The sequence below is a fragment of the Colobus angolensis genome, unplaced genomic scaffold (assembly GCF_000951035.1).
Source record: "Colobus angolensis palliatus isolate OR3802 unplaced genomic scaffold, Cang.pa_1.0 Scaffold286, whole genome shotgun sequence".
In the NCBI taxonomy this organism is placed as follows: Eukaryota; Metazoa; Chordata; class Mammalia; order Primates; family Cercopithecidae; genus Colobus; species Colobus angolensis.
In genome coordinates this window covers 1,753,946-1,773,059 of record NW_012116110.1, presented here as the reverse complement: position 1 = coordinate 1,773,059, position 19,114 = coordinate 1,753,946, and the positions used below count along the sequence as shown (strand labels likewise).

At 39.8% G+C, this 19,114-nt stretch overlaps 1 protein-coding gene and 1 long non-coding RNA gene across 2 annotated transcripts in view; one reads left to right on the top strand and one right to left on the bottom strand.

Annotated features, from left to right (window-relative positions):
• The window catches only part of SMC5 (structural maintenance of chromosomes 5), a 116,081-nt gene extending 106,856 nt beyond the window's left edge, over nt 1–9,225 (bottom strand). The window contains exons 1-3 of the mRNA XM_011948899.1: nt 8,938–9,225; nt 3,730–3,871; nt 239–291 (exon numbers count right to left, since the gene is read on the bottom strand). Of these exons, the coding sequence (XP_011804289.1) occupies nt 239–291; nt 3,730–3,871; nt 8,938–9,122 (380 nt within the window). The 5' untranslated portion in view covers nt 9,123–9,225. The remainder of the gene's footprint in view (nt 1–238; nt 292–3,729; nt 3,872–8,937) is intronic.
• Nucleotides 9,226–9,318: 93 nt separating this feature from the next.
• Nucleotides 9,319–19,114, top strand: part of LOC105516634 — a 60,865-nt gene continuing 51,069 nt past the window's right edge. The window contains exons 1-2 of the long non-coding RNA XR_001002520.1: nt 9,319–9,801; nt 10,265–10,285. This is a non-coding gene — a long non-coding RNA (uncharacterized LOC105516634). The remainder of the gene's footprint in view (nt 9,802–10,264; nt 10,286–19,114) is intronic.

The window sequence follows — 19,114 nt, the reverse complement described above, 5'->3', positions numbered from 1 at the left end:
ATGTAACAAACCTGCACGTTATGCACATGTACCCTAGAACTTAAAGTATAATAATAATAAAAAAAAGTATATATATTTTTTAAACCACTTACTTATCTGGATTAAGTATTCTTTAAATATTATTTCCAATATTTATGCCATAATACTATATTAATACTCTTTTCTAATCATCAGAAAAACATGAATATAAACTAAGAATTTTATAGGAAAAAGAAGTTTTAGCACTTTTAACACTTACAATTCAATTTCAACCATGCCTCTGGAACATCCTCTCTTCACAAAAAAACCAACCTAAGACAAAAAAGAAAGTGAGCTGTGTCATGACATTCCCAGGTTAACAATCCGAGATTTAGCAGTCATTATTATTTGTCAAATCAAGATTTTTTCAGGTACCACTTATATGTGCACTCCTGTCACTTTCTAAGGTATCCCTCCCAGATCTGGGTTCCTCCATTGTTCCCTCCCACAAATAACAATAATAATAATATTAGGTAAAATTTATTGAACTCCTATGCACTCCATAGCCTCTTACAAACTTCGTGACAAAGCCAGTAAGTGCCAGAAAAAGGATTTGAACCCAGGAAATCTGGCTCCACAGCCTGTGTACTTGGCCACTATATTAAATGCCCAGAGAGAAGAGAAAATGCCTGTGGGAAAACAGGTCCTACAGTAGTATAACCATTGAGCACTCAAACCTTCTTATTGCCATTGAAGACTTCCTACAGTCGCGCAGGTTAAATATTAACAACCATGCTAATATTACCTCTTAATGATGATATTGCCACCATGCATCGTTTTAAAAGGAGCAATATAATTGAAATTTACATGATAAAGTAAGACATATCTGTGCCAGTTTCTATATGCTTATGAGTCTAAGCCCGAAAACAAAGTCTGAGCCTAAAAAAATCAGACTGGATCTTAAATCAGTCTATAAGTAAGTGATAAATATTTAAAAAGGTAGAAAATACACCTTGCAAGTAACCTTTTTAATAGTGATGACAGTGATGACAAGAGCTAGCATTTATCAAGCATTTACTATATACTGTTGTGCTAAGCACTAAACATTTTCTCATTTAACACTCACAAGCAACCTTGAAGTATACATTCATTTTATAGATGATAAAGCTGAGTTCCAGAAAGACGAAGAAAAAAAAAAAAAACCCTTATCTTCTAACCACCGGGTATAGCCTAGTGCTTAAAAGTACAGATTTTAACATCTACTTATCTAGGTTCAAATCTCAACTCCATCACATAGAAGTTGTTAGACATTCAACAGTTGCTTAACCTGCCTGTTTCCTCACAGGGAAACAAGGACATCTACGTAGGAATGCTATCTGCCTGTTAGCTTGCAAGAATTAAAATACTTAGTACCAATGAGGAGGAAAAAAAAAAGTCAGGAGGCAGTTCTTATTATAAAGTATCCATACAGATGGTGTAGAGTATGTTTTTGTTATATTTTTATATTAGCATTTAAATAAAAATACATTAAATATTCTTGCTGAGAACTTGGGCATCCCATAAATACATCTGTGCACTCAAAGGGCTGCAACCTGTCATCTAGGAAACACTGCACTCCACAGCCTCCTTAAAAATCCTATCACTCAAGGATGAGAAGAGATGTGTTTTCATGACAAAAATCAACATGAAAAAGTTAGTAAAAATTGTTATAGCCAATTCATTCCTACTGTACAGCCCCTGGAGTACAATCCAACAGACCATTACAAAGAGATAGGGATTAAATGATCTGACAATTAAAAAACTATGTATCAATATTCATAAAAATCTCAGTTGGTCCTTGGATGCTATCTGTTCCAACTCTCCCATTTTTGAAATGAAGAAAAACTGAAGTCCAGATAATTGCTCAAGGTCACAAGGCTAGTTATTAACAGAGAAAAGTATCTTCTACCTAATAAATGTCTCCCATATAGCACTAAACACACATACACATTTTAAATAATTTATAATCTTAAGGGGAATTTGCTTCCATTTTGTAACCGTCCATTAAATTTTAATTTTTTTGTTATTATTTCTATCTTAATAGCATTGTAGTCAGGATATGGTCTATGTGATGTCCATTTTTTGAAATTTTTTGATACTTGCTTTATGACTCAGTATACAATTAACTTTTAGAAATGTTAACTTGTGCTTGAAAAGAATGCATAGTCTCCAATTGTTGGGCGTACTTTTTATAATATAGCCATTAGTTCAAGCTTAACTTTATTGTTCAAATCTTTTGTAGTCTAATTTTTTTATCTGATTGATCTACTATTATTGATAGCTCTCCCAGTACAGTTATGGATATGTTAACTGCTTGTTAGCATTCTGCAGATTCTGCCTACACATTTTGGAGCTAGATTATAATGTGAGTTGGGAACTCAATTATCTTCTAGTGAATTAAAACTTTCATCAGTGTTTAATGACCACTATTATCTCTAAAAAGACTTTTTGCTCTAAAGTCTGTCTTGCCTAATATTAATCCAGCTACACCTACTTTCTTTTGTATATTTGCCTGGCATGTATTTTTTTTCATCCTTTCACTCTTAACTTTTCTGTAACACTTTATTTTAGATATGCTTATTAAAAACAAAAGAGAACTAAACATTGTTTCATTTCTCCATTCTAACAGACTTTATAATTTAATGAGTTTAGATCATTTATAATTAGTGTGATTATATCTGCACATATTTCTACCATCTCACTTTGTGATTTTTATTTTATTTTTCTTGAGACAGAGTCTCGCTCTTGTTGCCCAGGCTGGACTGCAACAGCGTGATCTTGGCTCACTATAACCTCCGCCTCCTGGGTTCAAGCAATTCTCTCGCCTCAGCCTCCCAAGTAGCTGGGATTACAGGCACCTGCCACCATGCCTGGCTAATTTTTGCAGTTTTAGTAGAGACAGGGTTTCACCATGTTGGCCAGATCCTGACCATGGCCTCACAAAGTGCTGGGATTATAGGCATGAGCTACCACACCCAGCCAACATTTTGTCATTTTTAATGATCTCATTTTTTATATCTATTTCGTATCTCCTCCTTCTCCTCCTTTCTCAAGACTCCCTCCCTGTTTGGGCAGTATTTTTCCGCCACCTATTCTCATGAATATGATTAAGTGCCCTACACAGGTGTACCATTTTTATCTTTTACACTGTATTTTTACTGTATCTTTTCTATATTTAGAGATGTTTACATAAGTACAATGTAGGCCATTGTGTCACAACTATCCACAGTATCCAGTACAGTAACATGCTCTACACGAGTGTAGTCTAGGAGCAATAGGCTACACTATATAGCCTAAGTGAATAATAGGCTATACCATCCAGGTTTGTGTAAGTACTCTCTATTATGCTCACACAATGACAAAATTGTCTAAAGATGCATTTTCTCAGAATATATCCCCATCATTAGGCAACATATGACTGAATTTTGTTTCTGCCCTTTCTAAATTTACTCCACGGTTCCACAAGCCAAGTGCTGCATTTAAAATAAAAAGGCATATTACATAATTTCTAGCATTTTAGGTGTAAGGGACTTGGAGAATCCTCTAGTATTATCGTCCAAAATACTTTTGGAAATGAAAATCTCCTTCCAGCTTCTTTACCTGCCAAATTTATTCCTTACATTCATGCACTATTAAGTTTGCTATACCCAAGGAACTGAGGTGTAGAAATTGATGTTACTAAAAGCAATTAATAGTTCTGAATTTTCTTAAAAAGTAATTATGTTAACTCACCTTATCCGCTCGTCCCATGAAAGCAGGTTTGCCAGCTAAACCAAGGCAAATGGCACATACAATGCTCGACTTCCCTGTTCCATTGGCTCCAATGATCATATTCAAGTGGGGTCCAGGAGATACTTCACAAATATCATATGTTCTGAATTATAAAGAGATGAAATTACTAAGGAGAGATACAAAACCACTTTTCCTTGCTTTACATTATCTATGAGATTCCTCAAATTCCTTTAAAAACTAGCTAGCCTCGCAAATTTAATTTTTTAATAGGTTTTTAATAAACAACTTTAGAAAGAAAATCTACCAACAGAAGAAATGAAAAGGCAGTAATGCATAACTAAAGAACATAATTTCATATAGTTTCTTCAAAAGTTTGCTGAAAAAAGTGAAGTTTCATCTTTGTTCTTTTTTTAATAATTACAAAACACTGGACACTATATCAAAGATATTACACAAAATAACTTTAAAACAAATTTTATAGGAGAGGCCATGGCTTACCTTAAATCTGAATTTTACATTCATATTTCTTTTAAATTATAATGCTTAATGGTTATTCATATTTTAATATTTCAAACAATCTAAGCAAATTTTTAATTACAAAACTGAAGATATATCTCAACCCAAAGGTTTCATTTTATTAACTTTTAAAAATTATTTTCCAAGCCAGGCACCATGGTATGTGCCTATAGTCCCAGCTATGAGGGAGGCTGAGGTCAGAGGACCAGTTGAGCCTAGGAGGTCAAGGCCAGCCTAGGTATCATAGAGACACACCGCCCTACAAAACAAACAAAATTTGAAAGTTGTCTAGTACTCTAATTACAGTTAGCATCTAATCTTTATTAGTTACTAGTGACAATTATGACAAAATGTGAAACAAACTCTGACTCAGACATTCTTTTAACTCGCTTTTGAATACTCTTAATTTGAACCCATAAAAAGTGTCCTTTGTCCACAGCATTTTAGTTAACTCTCAGGAAGCTGCCAACTAATTCCTCATGAATAAATGCTTAGCCTGCTATTCACCTGCTAAGTATATAAATAACTTAACCAAGCACACATTAATATTTTAAGAACTTAATGATTTTGAAATGTCAGGTGGTAATCAAAATACAGGTAGAAAAGAAGTATTTTCTGGCAGGTTTGCTAATTCCACACCTCTACACAGCATGTGCTATATCTTTTTAGCCATTTTGTTCTGCTAGTACCTGTGTCTCAAAAGAGCCCTTTATAATGGTTACAATAAAACCAGTTTGGGAACTCCAGAAATGTAGAAAATTACCTGACATAGAACTTCTTACTCTCAACACATGAAGCCCCATTCTTTTAACACTTGGATTTCCTGTTGTGAAATCTCTGTGTGAATGTTATACTAAAACAACGATGTAACTGGTATTTAAGAAAACTGAAAAAGCATGAGAATTTCTGGCCTATAAGATATGCATCAATATTATAAATAGGGAGAGTAGCCAAAAACAAAGCTCCTGTATTTTTTTTTTCCGGCAGGGGTTGGGCAGGGGGATTTTTCTTGCCTTCAGCTACCCAAATCAAGCCTCTGCACTGTTTAAAATCGTTCTTCTGACTCTATGATGTATTTATTGGGAATTCCCTTATTATGAGCTTCCTTTCCTCTGAGCTCCCTCTGAAAGAGCTATTGGTAAAGACCCACCCTCTTATCATTCCATATACTTCACAAGGTATCTCATGTATTCTCTATGGCCTCAATGATTCCTTCTTTCTCCAAGTCTTTGCATACTATCTACATGCTGAAAGTAGTCCAGATGACCTCTATATGCAATGATCACCTCAATAACGCTATTGGAATGTCCCACAACAGTCAACTTATACTGAACACATTTAAAACTAAACCCACCATCTTTCCCATCCAAAACCACTCTTGCGGTCTCTTAGTGAATGGTATTATCATTGACACCATTGCCCAAATCAGAAACCTCGGCATTAGTTTTGCATCCTCTTTGGTTCTTTCATTGCTTTTGACTCCGCGCAAACCACCACTCCATCATCCAATCAATCACTAAGTAATGCTGGTAGAACTGTAAATCTGATGTCACTTGTTAAAAAAGAAAAATTAAAGAAAAAGGAGGCGCTATCATAGCCGAGTTTCATCTTTTTCTACTTTTTATCTCCCTTCCCTATTTTCTACTCAGACCTCTAAATTTTACCTATAATGTACTTCTTTCAGTTTTGTGACTGTAATTCCTTATTTCTCTTAAGTCTTTGTGCATGTTATTCCTTCAGCCTCCAAGTCTCTCCCTCCACTCCCAACTCCATTTGACTTGGTTCACTCACTACTCTCTTCCAGGCCATTTAAATTATCTGACTACCCCTCTTATTTCCTTGCTAATTCTCTAAGCCCACCTTTCTCTACCCCTTGCCTAAAACTCAAAGGCCCCTCATTAAAATAAACAATAATATCTCACCAACCTCTGCACTTCCAGCTACTTTTTCTTTCTTCTCTTTGCATCCAAGTTCTACTTTCTCACCCTCATTCATTCTTCTATGGCCTGCAAAGTTTTCTGCTTCCACTGCTTCATTAAAAGGTTAAAGATTCCCCAATTGCTAAATACAGTGGGCTCTTTTCAACCCCGCTATCTGACTTCAATGTAGCAGGTGATATTTTTGAAACATTCTTTTTCCTTGGCTTCTCTGATAATTGTCTCCCACTGTTTTCATCTTACCTCCCTTAATAGTTCCTTCTGACTTTGAGTCCTTCTTCGCTTCACCGTTAAAAGCAGGCATTCTCCCAAGACCCTGTACATGGTCTTCTAGTCCTTCCATTTGTAATTCCTATTGAGCAATCATAACCAGTTCTGCAACTTCATCAATCACCTGTGTGCATGACTCCCAATTCTCTCATCTGTTCACACTTTCCTCTAAGCTCCAGACTCTTACATTCTGCCTATAGAACATCTCTCTTAGATACTCCAAAGAAAACTTCAAATCACAGGATCTAAGAGGCATATATTATTCTCCTCAAACTGCTCTCTCTTCTGAATAGCATCTGAAACACTTGGGAAAAATGCTGCATTCTTCCCTTTCCCCCATGCCTCAATTACTCTGTGGCTGGATCCTGTCAAATCTCATTCCTTCACACTCTGATCATCTCTTGCCTTCGTATTGTCTTTTTGCTTCCAATCTTGCACCCTTTCTAAATCATCCTCCACAGTGCTTCCAGAATAACATAAAACACATGTCATTCCCTGTTGAAAACACACCGTGGCTGCCTACAGGATGATGCTGGAACTTCTTAGCATAGCAAACATACAGGTCTCTCAATGGTTGCTTACCCGCTGTCCAAATACTCACTCACATCCTATACTCTTGCCTTACTAAAACACTTGACACTTTCTAAATATACCAAACTATTTCAGACAGTTCCTTCTGTCTTCAATGCTCTTCACTTCTTTTAAGACTTTCCTATCTTCTTAGGCGGGTGCAGTGGCTCACGCCTGTAATCCCAGCACTTTGGGAGGCCGAGGTGAGTTGCTTGAGCCCAGAAGTTCGAGACTAGTCTGGGCAACATGGTGAAACCCCATCTCTACAAAAAATTTTTAAAACATTAGCCAGGTATGGTACGTGCCTATAGTCCCAGCTACTTGAAAGGCTGAGGTAGGAGGATCACTTGAGAAGGGGAGGTACAGGCTTCATTGAGCCCTGATCATGCCACTGAGCTCCAGAGTGGGCAACAGAGCAAGAACAAAGACTTTCATATCTTCTTTACAAAGCCCTTTCTCACACTCGTGGACAAAACTAACCACTTCATCCTTTGTGAAGGATCCTGATATATATGTTGTTATGGTATCTAACTCATTTGATTACATTTATCTTTCCTGATCTGGATTCAAATAGCAATGCAACTACTTAACAACTGTGTAAAACTGGGCAAAACAACCTAGTGAGCGTCTTTCCACAATGGAAATTATCAAGATAGAGTTGTTATGAAGAAAGAATAGTGTACCAGCACACAATAGGTGCTTGAAAACAAAAAAGGTAGTATTGTTAAAATACAATTCTGTTATCTTTATGCCACTATGTGGAAGTTTAAAAAAGACTTCCGGCAGGACACGGTGGCTCACGCCTATAATCACAGCACGACGGGAGGCCGAGGCGGCAGATCCCCTGAGGTCAAAAGTTCCAGATCAGCCTGGTCAGCATGGTGAAACCCCGTGTCTACTAAAAATACAAAAAAAAAAAAAAGAAAAAAAAAAAGCTGGGCGTGGTGGCAGGTGCCTGTAATCCCAGTTACTCGGTAAGCTAAGGCAGGAGAATCGCTTGAAACTGGGAGGCGGAGGTTGCAGTGGGCCAAGATTGCACCACTACCCTCCAGCCCGGACGACAGTATAAGATTCCGTCTCAAAAACAAAAATTAGCCGGGCGTGGTGGCGCGCACCTGCAGTCCCAGCTATTCGGGAGGCTGACCCAGGAGCGTGAAACCGAGAGGCGAAGTTGCAGTGGGCCGAAGTAGCGCCACAGCACTCCATTCAGCGTGGGCGACAAGAGCGAAACTCCGTCTCAATAAAAAAAGACGACTTGGAACAGATACACTGTGAGGTGCTAGGCAAATACATGATATATTTAAAACTTACTAAATTCTAAAGTGATAACTAGTTGTCTGAAGGAGAGAGGGAGGAACTAGAGAAGAAAGCTGGGTTTAGAGGAGTCAAGGGTTTTTAGGGAGATTCAACAATTGCCAGTAAGGTTTAATTTTTTTGTACCTGTAACCTCCCATCTCAAACAACCTTTACCGTCTTATCTACTCCTCTGTGGCAAATGCCTACCCTAAGAATCTGCCACAGCATCACTACCACGCCGAATTAACTGTTGCCTCCTCGTAAATTCCCGGGGACAATACTTCTGTGAATTACAGACCAGGGCCGCTATGGATCGCGACTCCCAGCGGGCAGAGACCTACTCCCTCGTACAACCACTACCTGCTACATGACGCTTTTGAAAAACCTTGACGGACTAAATTAAAAAACCACATCACATAAGGCACACATCTCCTACATCATACACGTCAATCTCCACAGCCTTCGTAGAAAAATCCTCATGGGAACCCCCGCACGAATTCAAGGCCAGACCCACAAGCCAGGTACACACCCACACGCCCACGCCCGCGCGCAGCCGGCGCCCCGGGGCCTGCTGGACCGCACGCCTCCACACCCGCGGCGCGGCCTCCCGGCCACTCACAGGAAGTTCTCCATCGAGATACGGACTATAGAGCCCTCCACGAAAGGCCCGGACGACTGCACCAGCGGCAGCTGCGGGGCCGGATTCTTCCTCTTGCTCGGGACCTCCGACGAAGAGTCTCTCGGGAGAGCTCTCTTGGAAGTCTGGGGGCTTGGAGTTGACGTCGTCTTGCTTGGAGTCGCCATCCTGGCTGCCTCGGCGCCCCACAGCGACTTTCGTTCCCACAGTCCAGCAGCCCAGGCGCCCAAGCGCCCCAGCGCCCGGCTCCCGCGCGAACTGCCGCGAACTGCTCCCGCGCCCTCGCTCCCGCGATCTCGCGTCGCGCCTGCGCAGTTCAGGTCCGGCAGCGTCAGCAGGCCCACCCCGCGCCTCCAGCGCTCCGCGGCGCAGAACTAGGGCCCGACTGAGGGCGGAGCAGCAGACGGGACTGAGTGGGGACCTCGGGGGACGTGGCAACGGGAGTTTCTTCTCTGTGTATTTAGCATTCAGATCCTTTTTTGTTTTATTCACTCAGGAAAAGATGTCAATTACATTTAGTATTTTGAAAGCCACTTTATTGCTTCCTGAGCCTCAGTCATGTGTGGTGGGAGGCTGCTGTTGGGGGGCACCTGGGGCGTCCAGGGCCGCCAAGGCCAGGGGTACGTTAGGCCCTGCTTGCTCCCACCCCTTCCAGGTGCCCGCCTGAGAGCTCCTGGGCACGCCCATCCTTGGCTCTTCGTCCTCTTGGTTTTCTTCCACGTTGCTTCTAATCAGGTCCCTGTCTCAAAAACCCCGAAAAAGAAATACTCTCAAATGACTGCCCGAGGCTCCGTGAAGGCATCGTGCTAGGCGTTCTCAAACTCGTGAAACGACTACACTGCACAGGTTATCCTCATTGCTTCTCTGCTCCTTGCCTCTTAATTCTCTGGTTAAACTTCCGGCCCCGAGGTTTCTAGAAACCCTTGAGCTAGAATGCGCAGCCTTCATTAACAGGGTGGTTCGGCTTCCGTCTGCTCACATTCATCTAGTAAGCCCTTGCATTAAAGAGGAGGCGGCGCACCGAGGCCTGCTTGGATCTTCCTTCATTCAACTAATAATGAGTGTCTAAACTACAAGAAACTGGAGCCGTGGCAGTTTAGGAGCCTGCCAAGGTTGCATCCCTGGGAACTTATTTTCTATTGTGGGAGACAGGAAAAGAACAAGTGAATCAACTGAAAGTAAAAAATTCAAACTTAAAGCTGTTGGAACTTTATATTATTCTGAGCCTTGCGAAGAATGTGGCTACGGGGCCCGAGTCCTATGGCGTACAACTGCAATGTCTGCCTTGTTTTTTCCTATAAATAATCAGGAAGACCAAACAGAGACAGAGGTAAGACCCCCTCAGATCACTACCCCTCTTCATAAATTAATATAGTTATCCTCCTTGGAATGTAGATATCTGTAACTAATCTAATCACTGTGTTTTATGCATTGGTCTTGTATTGAAAATGTACTCCTGCTGAACCGTCTCTCTTTCTGCCTACGTAAATGAAACCTTAACTTCACTTTGGAACATTGACCTTATTTGTTTGGAGTTGGTGTTTCCAGGTGGCTGTCCTCAAGCTTTGCGTTAGAATAAACTCTATACTTAATGTTATTTTATAGATTTCACTACTTAAGGTTGACACAACAAATGATTAGGATAATTTCAGACTGTGACAGGTGTTAGGAAGAAAACAAAATGAACCTGATGGGTGGGAGGTACAGAAGGTCTCTTAGAGGTGGTGATGTTTAAGATAAACCCTGAAGGACAAGAGAAAACTGTGACATCTGAGAAAAGAGCACCCCAGGCAAAAGAATTTTGCTGGAACATTCCAGTAAGGGCGAAAGCTCTGAGATGGGAAGGCCCGTGTGGCTGCAGAGCAGTGAACAAGGTTGCATAGCAGAACCTTGTCCATCGTGGAAAAGCCTGAATTTTATTTTTAAAGCAGTGGAAAGCCATTGCATAGTTTTAAGCAGGAGAGGGCCATGATCTGATTAAAGCTTTTATTTTTTATTTTTTTGAGACAGTCTCACCCAGTTGCCCAGGCTGGAGTGCAGTAGTGCCACCTCAGCTCACTGCAACCACTGCCTCCCTGGTTCAAGCGATTCACCTGCCTCAACCTCCTGAGTAGCTGGGATTACAGGCGCATGCTACCATGTCTGGCTAATTTTTGTATTTTCAGTAGAGACGGGGGTTTCACCATTTTGACCAGGCTGGTCTGTAACTCCTGACCTCGAGTGATCCGCCCTCCTCAGCGTCCCGAAGTGCTGGCATTACAGGCATGAACCACAGTGCCTGGCCTTAAACTTTTAAAATAATCATTCTGGTTGCTGCGTGGAAAATGGATTAGAGGGGCCGAATGTGGAAGTGGAAGGCCACTTAGAAAGCTGTTGCAGTAGAACCCTGATTCCTGACTCCTACAACAAAGCTCCTTTTCCAGGTCCCTGCTTCTTCCTCTCACACAAGGACTCTGCTATCTCCAAAAGTTATAACAGAAAAAAATAGAGTAAGTAAAAAGCACGTGAACTTGTAGTTACTGGAAATTTTCTTAAATGCAAATGAAAATGAGAGAGACGGAAAGGAAAATCATTGAAAAAATTCAGACTGCAGAAGCAGCCTGCCTGAAAAGTCACAGCAACAGGCAAAAAATAAAACAACCTTGGGAAAACCTCAGGTTGCACCTAGACAGATAAACAAGCACAGAAGGAGTGGGGGAGTCTCGACTTCATACTCGTACAATGGGCCCCAGTAAAAACTGTGGGCCTTAGTAAGTACATTCCTTTCCCTTTAGGCACACTAAGATAGGGAAGCTAGAAACTTATGCAGGGAGGGTTGAGGGGAGGCCTGCAGCTGCAAAAAAAATGTTTGGGAACAGACACAGAAACTTAAGCGACACAAAGCAGCACAGAGCAACACAAACTAAAAGCCTGCTTATGTGATCAAGGAATTAGGTAAAGGCTGATAGAAACTCTGCTCTATGCTGATAGCACACCTGCTCCCAACTAAATCTCCAGGCCCTAGGAAAATAAGACACCCTCTCCTCACTAGTCCGTTTATAAAAACCCTGACGTTTTTACAACAACTTGGTAGTCCACTCAGACCGCCCTCTCCAATGCGGAGAGGAGCTTTTCTTTCTTTCACTCTAATAACTTTTGCTCCAACACCACCTTTGTGTCCATGTTCCTTAATTTTCTTGGACATAAGGACAAAGAACCCAGGGTACTAATTCAGACAATGAGAAACTGCTACGTTAAGGTGCATTGGTGAGACTGCAACAAAAATAAAGAATAATTTTTAAACTGTTCAAATGGCGGGCAGTAATGAAAAAACTCAGTGCTCAGGAGAGCACAATACTGTCCTTCACTGCATTGCTAGCATGATTTTTTTGGAAAATAAAGGTTCTGCTTCAAGAACTAGAAAAGTCAGATTGTTTGATGAAGTAATTACATTTAGGGGAGTCTACCCTGATAAATAAGAATAATAGATGTTAGTAATGGGAGCTGAGGGCAGGGAACTATTCATCATTTTTGTACAATGGTCAGCCCTTTTTTTTCTTCCTTTTTTTGGCAATCAATAGCAACATTTATTTCCTAGATCCCCCAGGAGAGGGGTAAGGAGCCAAGAAATCCCACATTATAAGATTTGCAGCCTCTGAAGTAACTGTGTGAATAGCATGATTAAATAATTTCAGGTTTTCTATGTCTTCTTGAGTCAGTTTTAATAGGTTGTGTTTTTCAAGTAATTTGTCCATTTCATCTAAGTTGTCAAATTTATTACATGAAATTATGTGTTAACATCCATTAATGTTTGTAGCATGTGTAGTAATGCTTCTTCTTTCACACTGATACTGGTAAATTGTTCATTTCTTCCTCTCATTTCTTAATCTAGTAGAGGTGACGTATGTTTCATTAATCTTTTTAAAGGAATAACCTGTTGATTTTTGCTATTGTTGGCTTTTGATTTCATAATTTCTACTTATCTTTGTAATTAACTTTCTGTTAAAGTTTAATTTGTTCTTTCCCCTCCAGCTTTTTAAAATTTCTTTCCCCCTCAGCTTTTTAAAAATTCTTTTTTGAATATATATGTTTGTACATATTAATGTGGTACATGTGCAGTTTTGTTACATGCATAGGCTATGTAATAATTAACTCAGGGTATTTATAATGTCTATGTGATGGGTCCCTTTCAAATCTTGTAGCTATTTTGAAAAATACAGTAGATAATTGTTAACTATAGTCACTCTACTGTGCTATCAAACATTAGAATGTATTCCTTCTATGTGATTAGTCTATAGTGAACTAATCAAATTGTGTTTCTAAACTTGAAATTTGAGAATGAGTTCCTGAACTTGTGATGACTCCACAAATGTAGACGCTCTACAAGTTCTAAAGCTACTCAGTCATGCTGTAACGCCATCCTTTTAAAAAGGAAATGTTACTGGTTTTAGCTCTGGTTACCATAGCAACACATGTTAAATGCAGAAAATTTGGGAAAACACACAGAAAAACAAACACATGCAAAGGAAAAACTTGTAATTCCTCTACCCGGATTAATCATTGTTAAAATTTTGGTGTGTATTTTGACATCTTTTTTTCTTGTATACTTGTACATATGGTATGCGCCTTTTGTTTTAAAAAAAGATGTACTGGCCGGGCGCGGTGGCTCAAGCCTGTAATCCCAGCACTTTGGGAGGCTGAGACGGGCGGATCACGAGGTCAGGAGATGAAGACCATCCTGGCTAACACTGTGAAACCCCATCTCTACTAAAAAATAGAAAAAAATAGCTGGGCAAGGTGGTGGGCGCCTGTAGTCCCAGCTACTGGGGGGCTGAGGCAGGAGAATGGCATAAACTCGGGAGGCGGAGCTTGCAGTGAGCTGAGATCCGGCCACTGTACTCCAACCTGGGCGACAGAGCAAGACTCTGTCTCCAAAAAAAAAAAAAAAAAAAAAAGGATGATACTGCACTGCACGAATTGTACTATATAATATATACCTCTTTCCCCCACTTAATATATTATGAATAACTTTCCATGCCATTAACTATTTTTCTGTGATGTAGTTTTAAGTAATCACATAGTATTCCATTAAACAAATGCACCATTCTTGATTTAAATATTTCTGTTTTTTGGATTCTGTATGACTGGAAGTTAGCATGAACCAAAGATGCTCTGGCAAACTATACTAGTTCAGTGCTTTTTAACACTTTGAAAATTTCATGCCCCTGTCAGAGTATACACATTATCTTGCCACATCTCGATTATTTAATTCCACTTTTGCAAACCATCTTGAAAGAGGTGATTTTAAAAAGGCAGAGAGAGATCTTTGGAAATAAAATATCAATTAACCTGAATTTGATGCTGATTAACGAGTGAGCCACAACAGAGCCAGTGCTACTTTTCAGGGCTTAAAGTCAGTCATCAGCTAATAGCATGGCAAAGCAATTGTATTTAATTTTCTACTGACCAAGGAGTAAGTAAGCAGGGCCATTTTGAGTGACAGCCTTCTAATTCTGCAGGAACTTTAAAAACTGACACATAAAAAGTTGACAGAAATGGGCAGGGTCAAGGATTATACGTATATTTCACCTCACTGTCACAATACACTGTTTTAATACATTTGGGTTGGGCTGCTCTAAGAACATACCATAGACTGTGTAGCTTATAAAAATAGAAATTTATTTCTAGCAGTTCTAGAGCTTGAGAGGTCCAAGATCAAGGAACTAGCAGATTTGGTGTCTGGTGAGGGCTTACATCCTCATAGACAGTGCCTTCTCACTGTGTCTTACCATGGGGGAGAGGAAGAGCTCTGTCTCTGTAGCCTCTTATAAGGGCACTGATCCTATTTATGGGGGCTCTGCCCTTATGATCTAATTACTTCCTAAAGCCCCCACCTCCTAATACCATCATAATGGGGGTTAAGTTTCAACATATAAATTTTGAAGGGACACAAACATTCAGACCATAACAACTATCTTCTATGGTCTCTTTTTTAGCTTCACTCCAAGCTCTTGATAATGGTTTCACAAGAAATTGGAACAAAGATGCATGTAATAGAACCCTGTGAGACCATCTCTAACTGAGGGCATATTACTTTTGCTTTTGGAAAACTCATAAAGTGAGTAAGTGAACCCTCATGGCCTGAAAGGGAGGGAAGAAGGCAGATGCTAAAACTCAAGTCCTTGGTACCCAGGACCAAGTCCCATTCCATCCCCGCCACCTGCACCTCCCAAACACTGAACAAAACCACACACTTTCTAATTAACCTTGTTAAAGAATTGGTGGAACAGATCTAGGCAGGGATTAGGGGTCTGAGGAAAACCAGTGCCCCTCCCACAGGGAAACTAAAACCCCATACAGCAGGCTTCTGCTGGAGATATGAATAGCTTCTAAAGTTTTTCATTTTTAAACATTCGTTTCACACATCATACAAAAGTTTAAAATGATCAAAATGTCTGCTGCTTCTTACTGTACTAGTATTAACATTGGAACTGATTGTAGTAATAGCTGTAGAATTGGTAGTAATAGCTAATACAACAGCATTTACCACACACCAGCTATGGTTCTAAGCACCTTTACTGATTTCATTTCTATATGCTGGATCAATGTCTCAACAGACTGGTCTCTTTCTAAAATTTCTATTTATTGGGTGCAGAAACCGATGGAAAGATTCAAAAAAATCATCAGAATTGATGTAACACTTCAAGTGTTCTTTGTGATGTGTTACAATAGAGAGCCTAAAGATGAATGGACCTTCATCTCTTTCAAGGATAGAAAATGAGAAAACAGTATTAAATTGTTCCAGAAGAACTGACCTTCAGTTTCAGAAAGATCATGAATGAGTTGCTAAAGCACTGTGTAATCTCCTTTCCTGGAGGTCTGTGCTTACTGAACTCAGCCCTTCTTACCCAATGAAGACCAGGAACATAAGCAGAGGCCTAGGAGGACGTCAGGAGTGGGCGAGTGTTTCTTCTCCTACCCTATTACTTCCCAAAGGAAAGAAAATTGGTAGTTGTCAGAACTGGCAAAACTTCAGAAACCAGCTACCTAAATTATAAAACGAGTCTTTTGGAATCAGTCTCCTAGAGTGACACTTTGATCCCAGCATTGTTCTAACAAGCTGGAATGCTGCTGAACTCCCCCAGAAACAGGCTGGTTTTAAGTTCTCATTTCCACTGCTTTCATTAGTAGACATAATTTTTTTTTAGAATTAAAATTATTTTCGTTTTTTTTGTTATTATTTTAGGGAATTTGAAAATCCAGAAAGCACAGAGCAGAAACCAATCACCGTTCATCCACATTCTTACAATCAAAAAAATTAACACATGGCAATTTGACATTTCTTCTAATTTTTTTTTTTCTTACCTATTATCTACTTTTAAAAAAATTACATGTGGGGCTGGTCGCAGTGGTTCATGCCTGAATCCCAGCACTTTGGGAGGCAGGCGGATCACTTGAGGCCAGGAGTTCAAGACCAGCCTGGCCAACATGGCGAAACCCTGTCTCTACTAAAACTACAAAAAAATTAGCTTGGCGTGGTGGCATGTGCCTATGGTCCCAGCTACTCAGGAGGCTGAGGCATGAGAATTGCTTGAACCCAGGAGGTAGAGGTTGCAGTGAGCCGTGATTGTGCCACTGCACTCCAGCCTGGGCAACAGAGCGAGACTCTGCTTCAAAATAAAAAATTACATGTGAAACATATGACTACATTCCCTTTTTAAAAGCGAGAATAATACAAATAAAACTAGTGCGTTTGACATTTATCTTTCTCAGTCTTTTTTCTTTATCCTTCATCCTCCAGAGTTAACTACTCTTATGCGCTTGTGCAGTGTATAATGTCCTTTCAGGCCATTTTTATATTTTACATCCATTTTTTCTATAGAGAATATGCAGTAATATTTTGAGTGCAAATGTATTAAACAATGTATTAAATACATACATAAATGTATAAAAATACACTAAGAATAGTTTTATGGTTTGATTTTATATTAAAAAGTATATATTTTGACATGTGTCCATGTTGATACATATAAATCTAGTTCCCTTTTATTGCTGTAGAGTTTTTATATGAGTATATGACACTTTATCCATTACTCTACTGATTTAACATATAGATTGCTTCCAGTTTTTCATTTTTACAGTGTTTCAGGGATATGTCTTTATGTACATGTGCAAGCATTTCTCTAGGATAGATACTAAGGTTTAGAATTGCTAGACTGTATACCACACTTATTAATCTCCTTCAGTTTCTTGGTATTGTGGATATTATTGCTTGTGGCAAGTTTCTTGGTAACTGATAATTTGAGAATTATATCAGTACAGGCCTGACTCAGTGACTCATGTCTGTAATCGTAGCACTTTGGGAGGCCAAGGAGGGTGAATCGCTTGAGCCCAGGAGTTGGAGTCCAGCCTGGGCAACATGGCAAAAACCTCGTCTCTACTAAAAGTGCAAAAATTGTGGCTGGGCACGGTGGTTCACACCTGTAATCCCAGCTCTTAGGGAGGCAGAGGCAGGAGGAGATAGCCTGAGCCCAGGAGTTTGAGACCTGCCTGGGCAATACAGCAAGACCCATTTGACGCAAAAAGGAAAAAAACAAAAACTGAGGGGGGAGGATTACCTGAGCCTGGGGAGGTCAAGGCTGCAGTGGGCCATCATGGCACCACTACACTACAGCCTGGGTAATGAGCAATACCTGGTTTAAAAAAGAAAAAATTGTATCAGAACAAAATCTCTCTCATTTCCTCTCTCTACCATGGTCTTTAGTTCATCTCTGTCTCTTTTTGTCCCCATCTGTCTCGCTTCCTCTCTCTACCATTGTATTTAGTTGGTCTCTCTCTCTGTGTGTGTATGTGTATGTCTCTGTCTCTGTCTCTCTTTCCCTTCCATGCGCCTGCACATACACCTACAGACACACATATCCCACTCCTTCACACAGTGTCCTTTCTTTCCTCCACCATATTTTGGTTCTATGGGGACTGAAGCTTATATAATTTTTGAAGTATCCTCTGAAAAAATACAAAATTACAAGTACAAATTCTGATTATTCAGAATGGGAGAAGAACTCACACCCTCAGCACTATTAACATTTGGAGTTAGCTAGAGTTCTTTGTTGGGGGAAGTGAGGCACTGTCTTGTGCATTGCAGGATGTTCAACCGCATCCCTGACCTCTACTCACTAGATGTCAGTAGCACCTCCCTTATTTTGACAACCTAAAATGTCCCGGATATTTCCAAATGTCCCTTAAGGGGTAAAATTGCCCTCAGTCGAGAACCATTGCTCTAATTCTACCCATTCTTTTTTGGCGTATAGAAAAAGAAAGAACACTCTCCAGTTCCTCTTATGAGTCTAACTTTGTCTAAAATCTGATAAGGAAATTAAAATAAATGAAAATGTTCTGTTAATCTTACTTTATGAACATATGTGAAAATATCTAGCAGTGTCCAAAAAAAAAAAAAATACATAACCTGAGTTCATTGAAGGAATTCAAGTTTGATTAAATACAAGCAAGTCAAATCAATTAATGTAATTCTTCATATGAAAAGATTAAAGGAGAGATTAAAGGAGAAAAAGCATTCAATTTTTTTAAAGCAAGGCTATTATATTATATACATAATATATATATTCAGAATGGGAGAAGGAGTTGGAGTCCAGCCTGGGCAACATGGCAAATATATATATATATATTATGTGTATTATATAATATATAATATATAATATGCATTATTTATTATACATACTATAAATATATAATTTCAATAGCCTTTGAGGTACAAGTAGCTTTTTATTACATGCATGTATTGTACAGTGGTGACATCTGAGATTTTAGTGCACTCATCACCTGAGTAGTGGACATTAGACCCAATATACAGTTTGTCACCAGCCTGGAGTGCAGTGGCACAATCTCAGCTCACTGTAGCCTCAACCTCCTGAGCTTAAGCAGTCCTCCCACCTCAGCCCCCGCAAGTAGCTGGGCCTACAGGCTTGTGCCACCATGCCTGGCTAATTTTTTTGTATTTTTTGTAGAGACGGAGTTTTGGCATGTTGCCCAGGCTGGTCTCCAGTTCCTAAGTTAAAGTGATCTGCCTGCCTCGGCCTCCCAAAATGCTAGGATTACAGGCATGAGCCACTGTGCCCAGCCTATATGCAGCTTTTTATCCCTCACCTCTCTCCCACTCTCC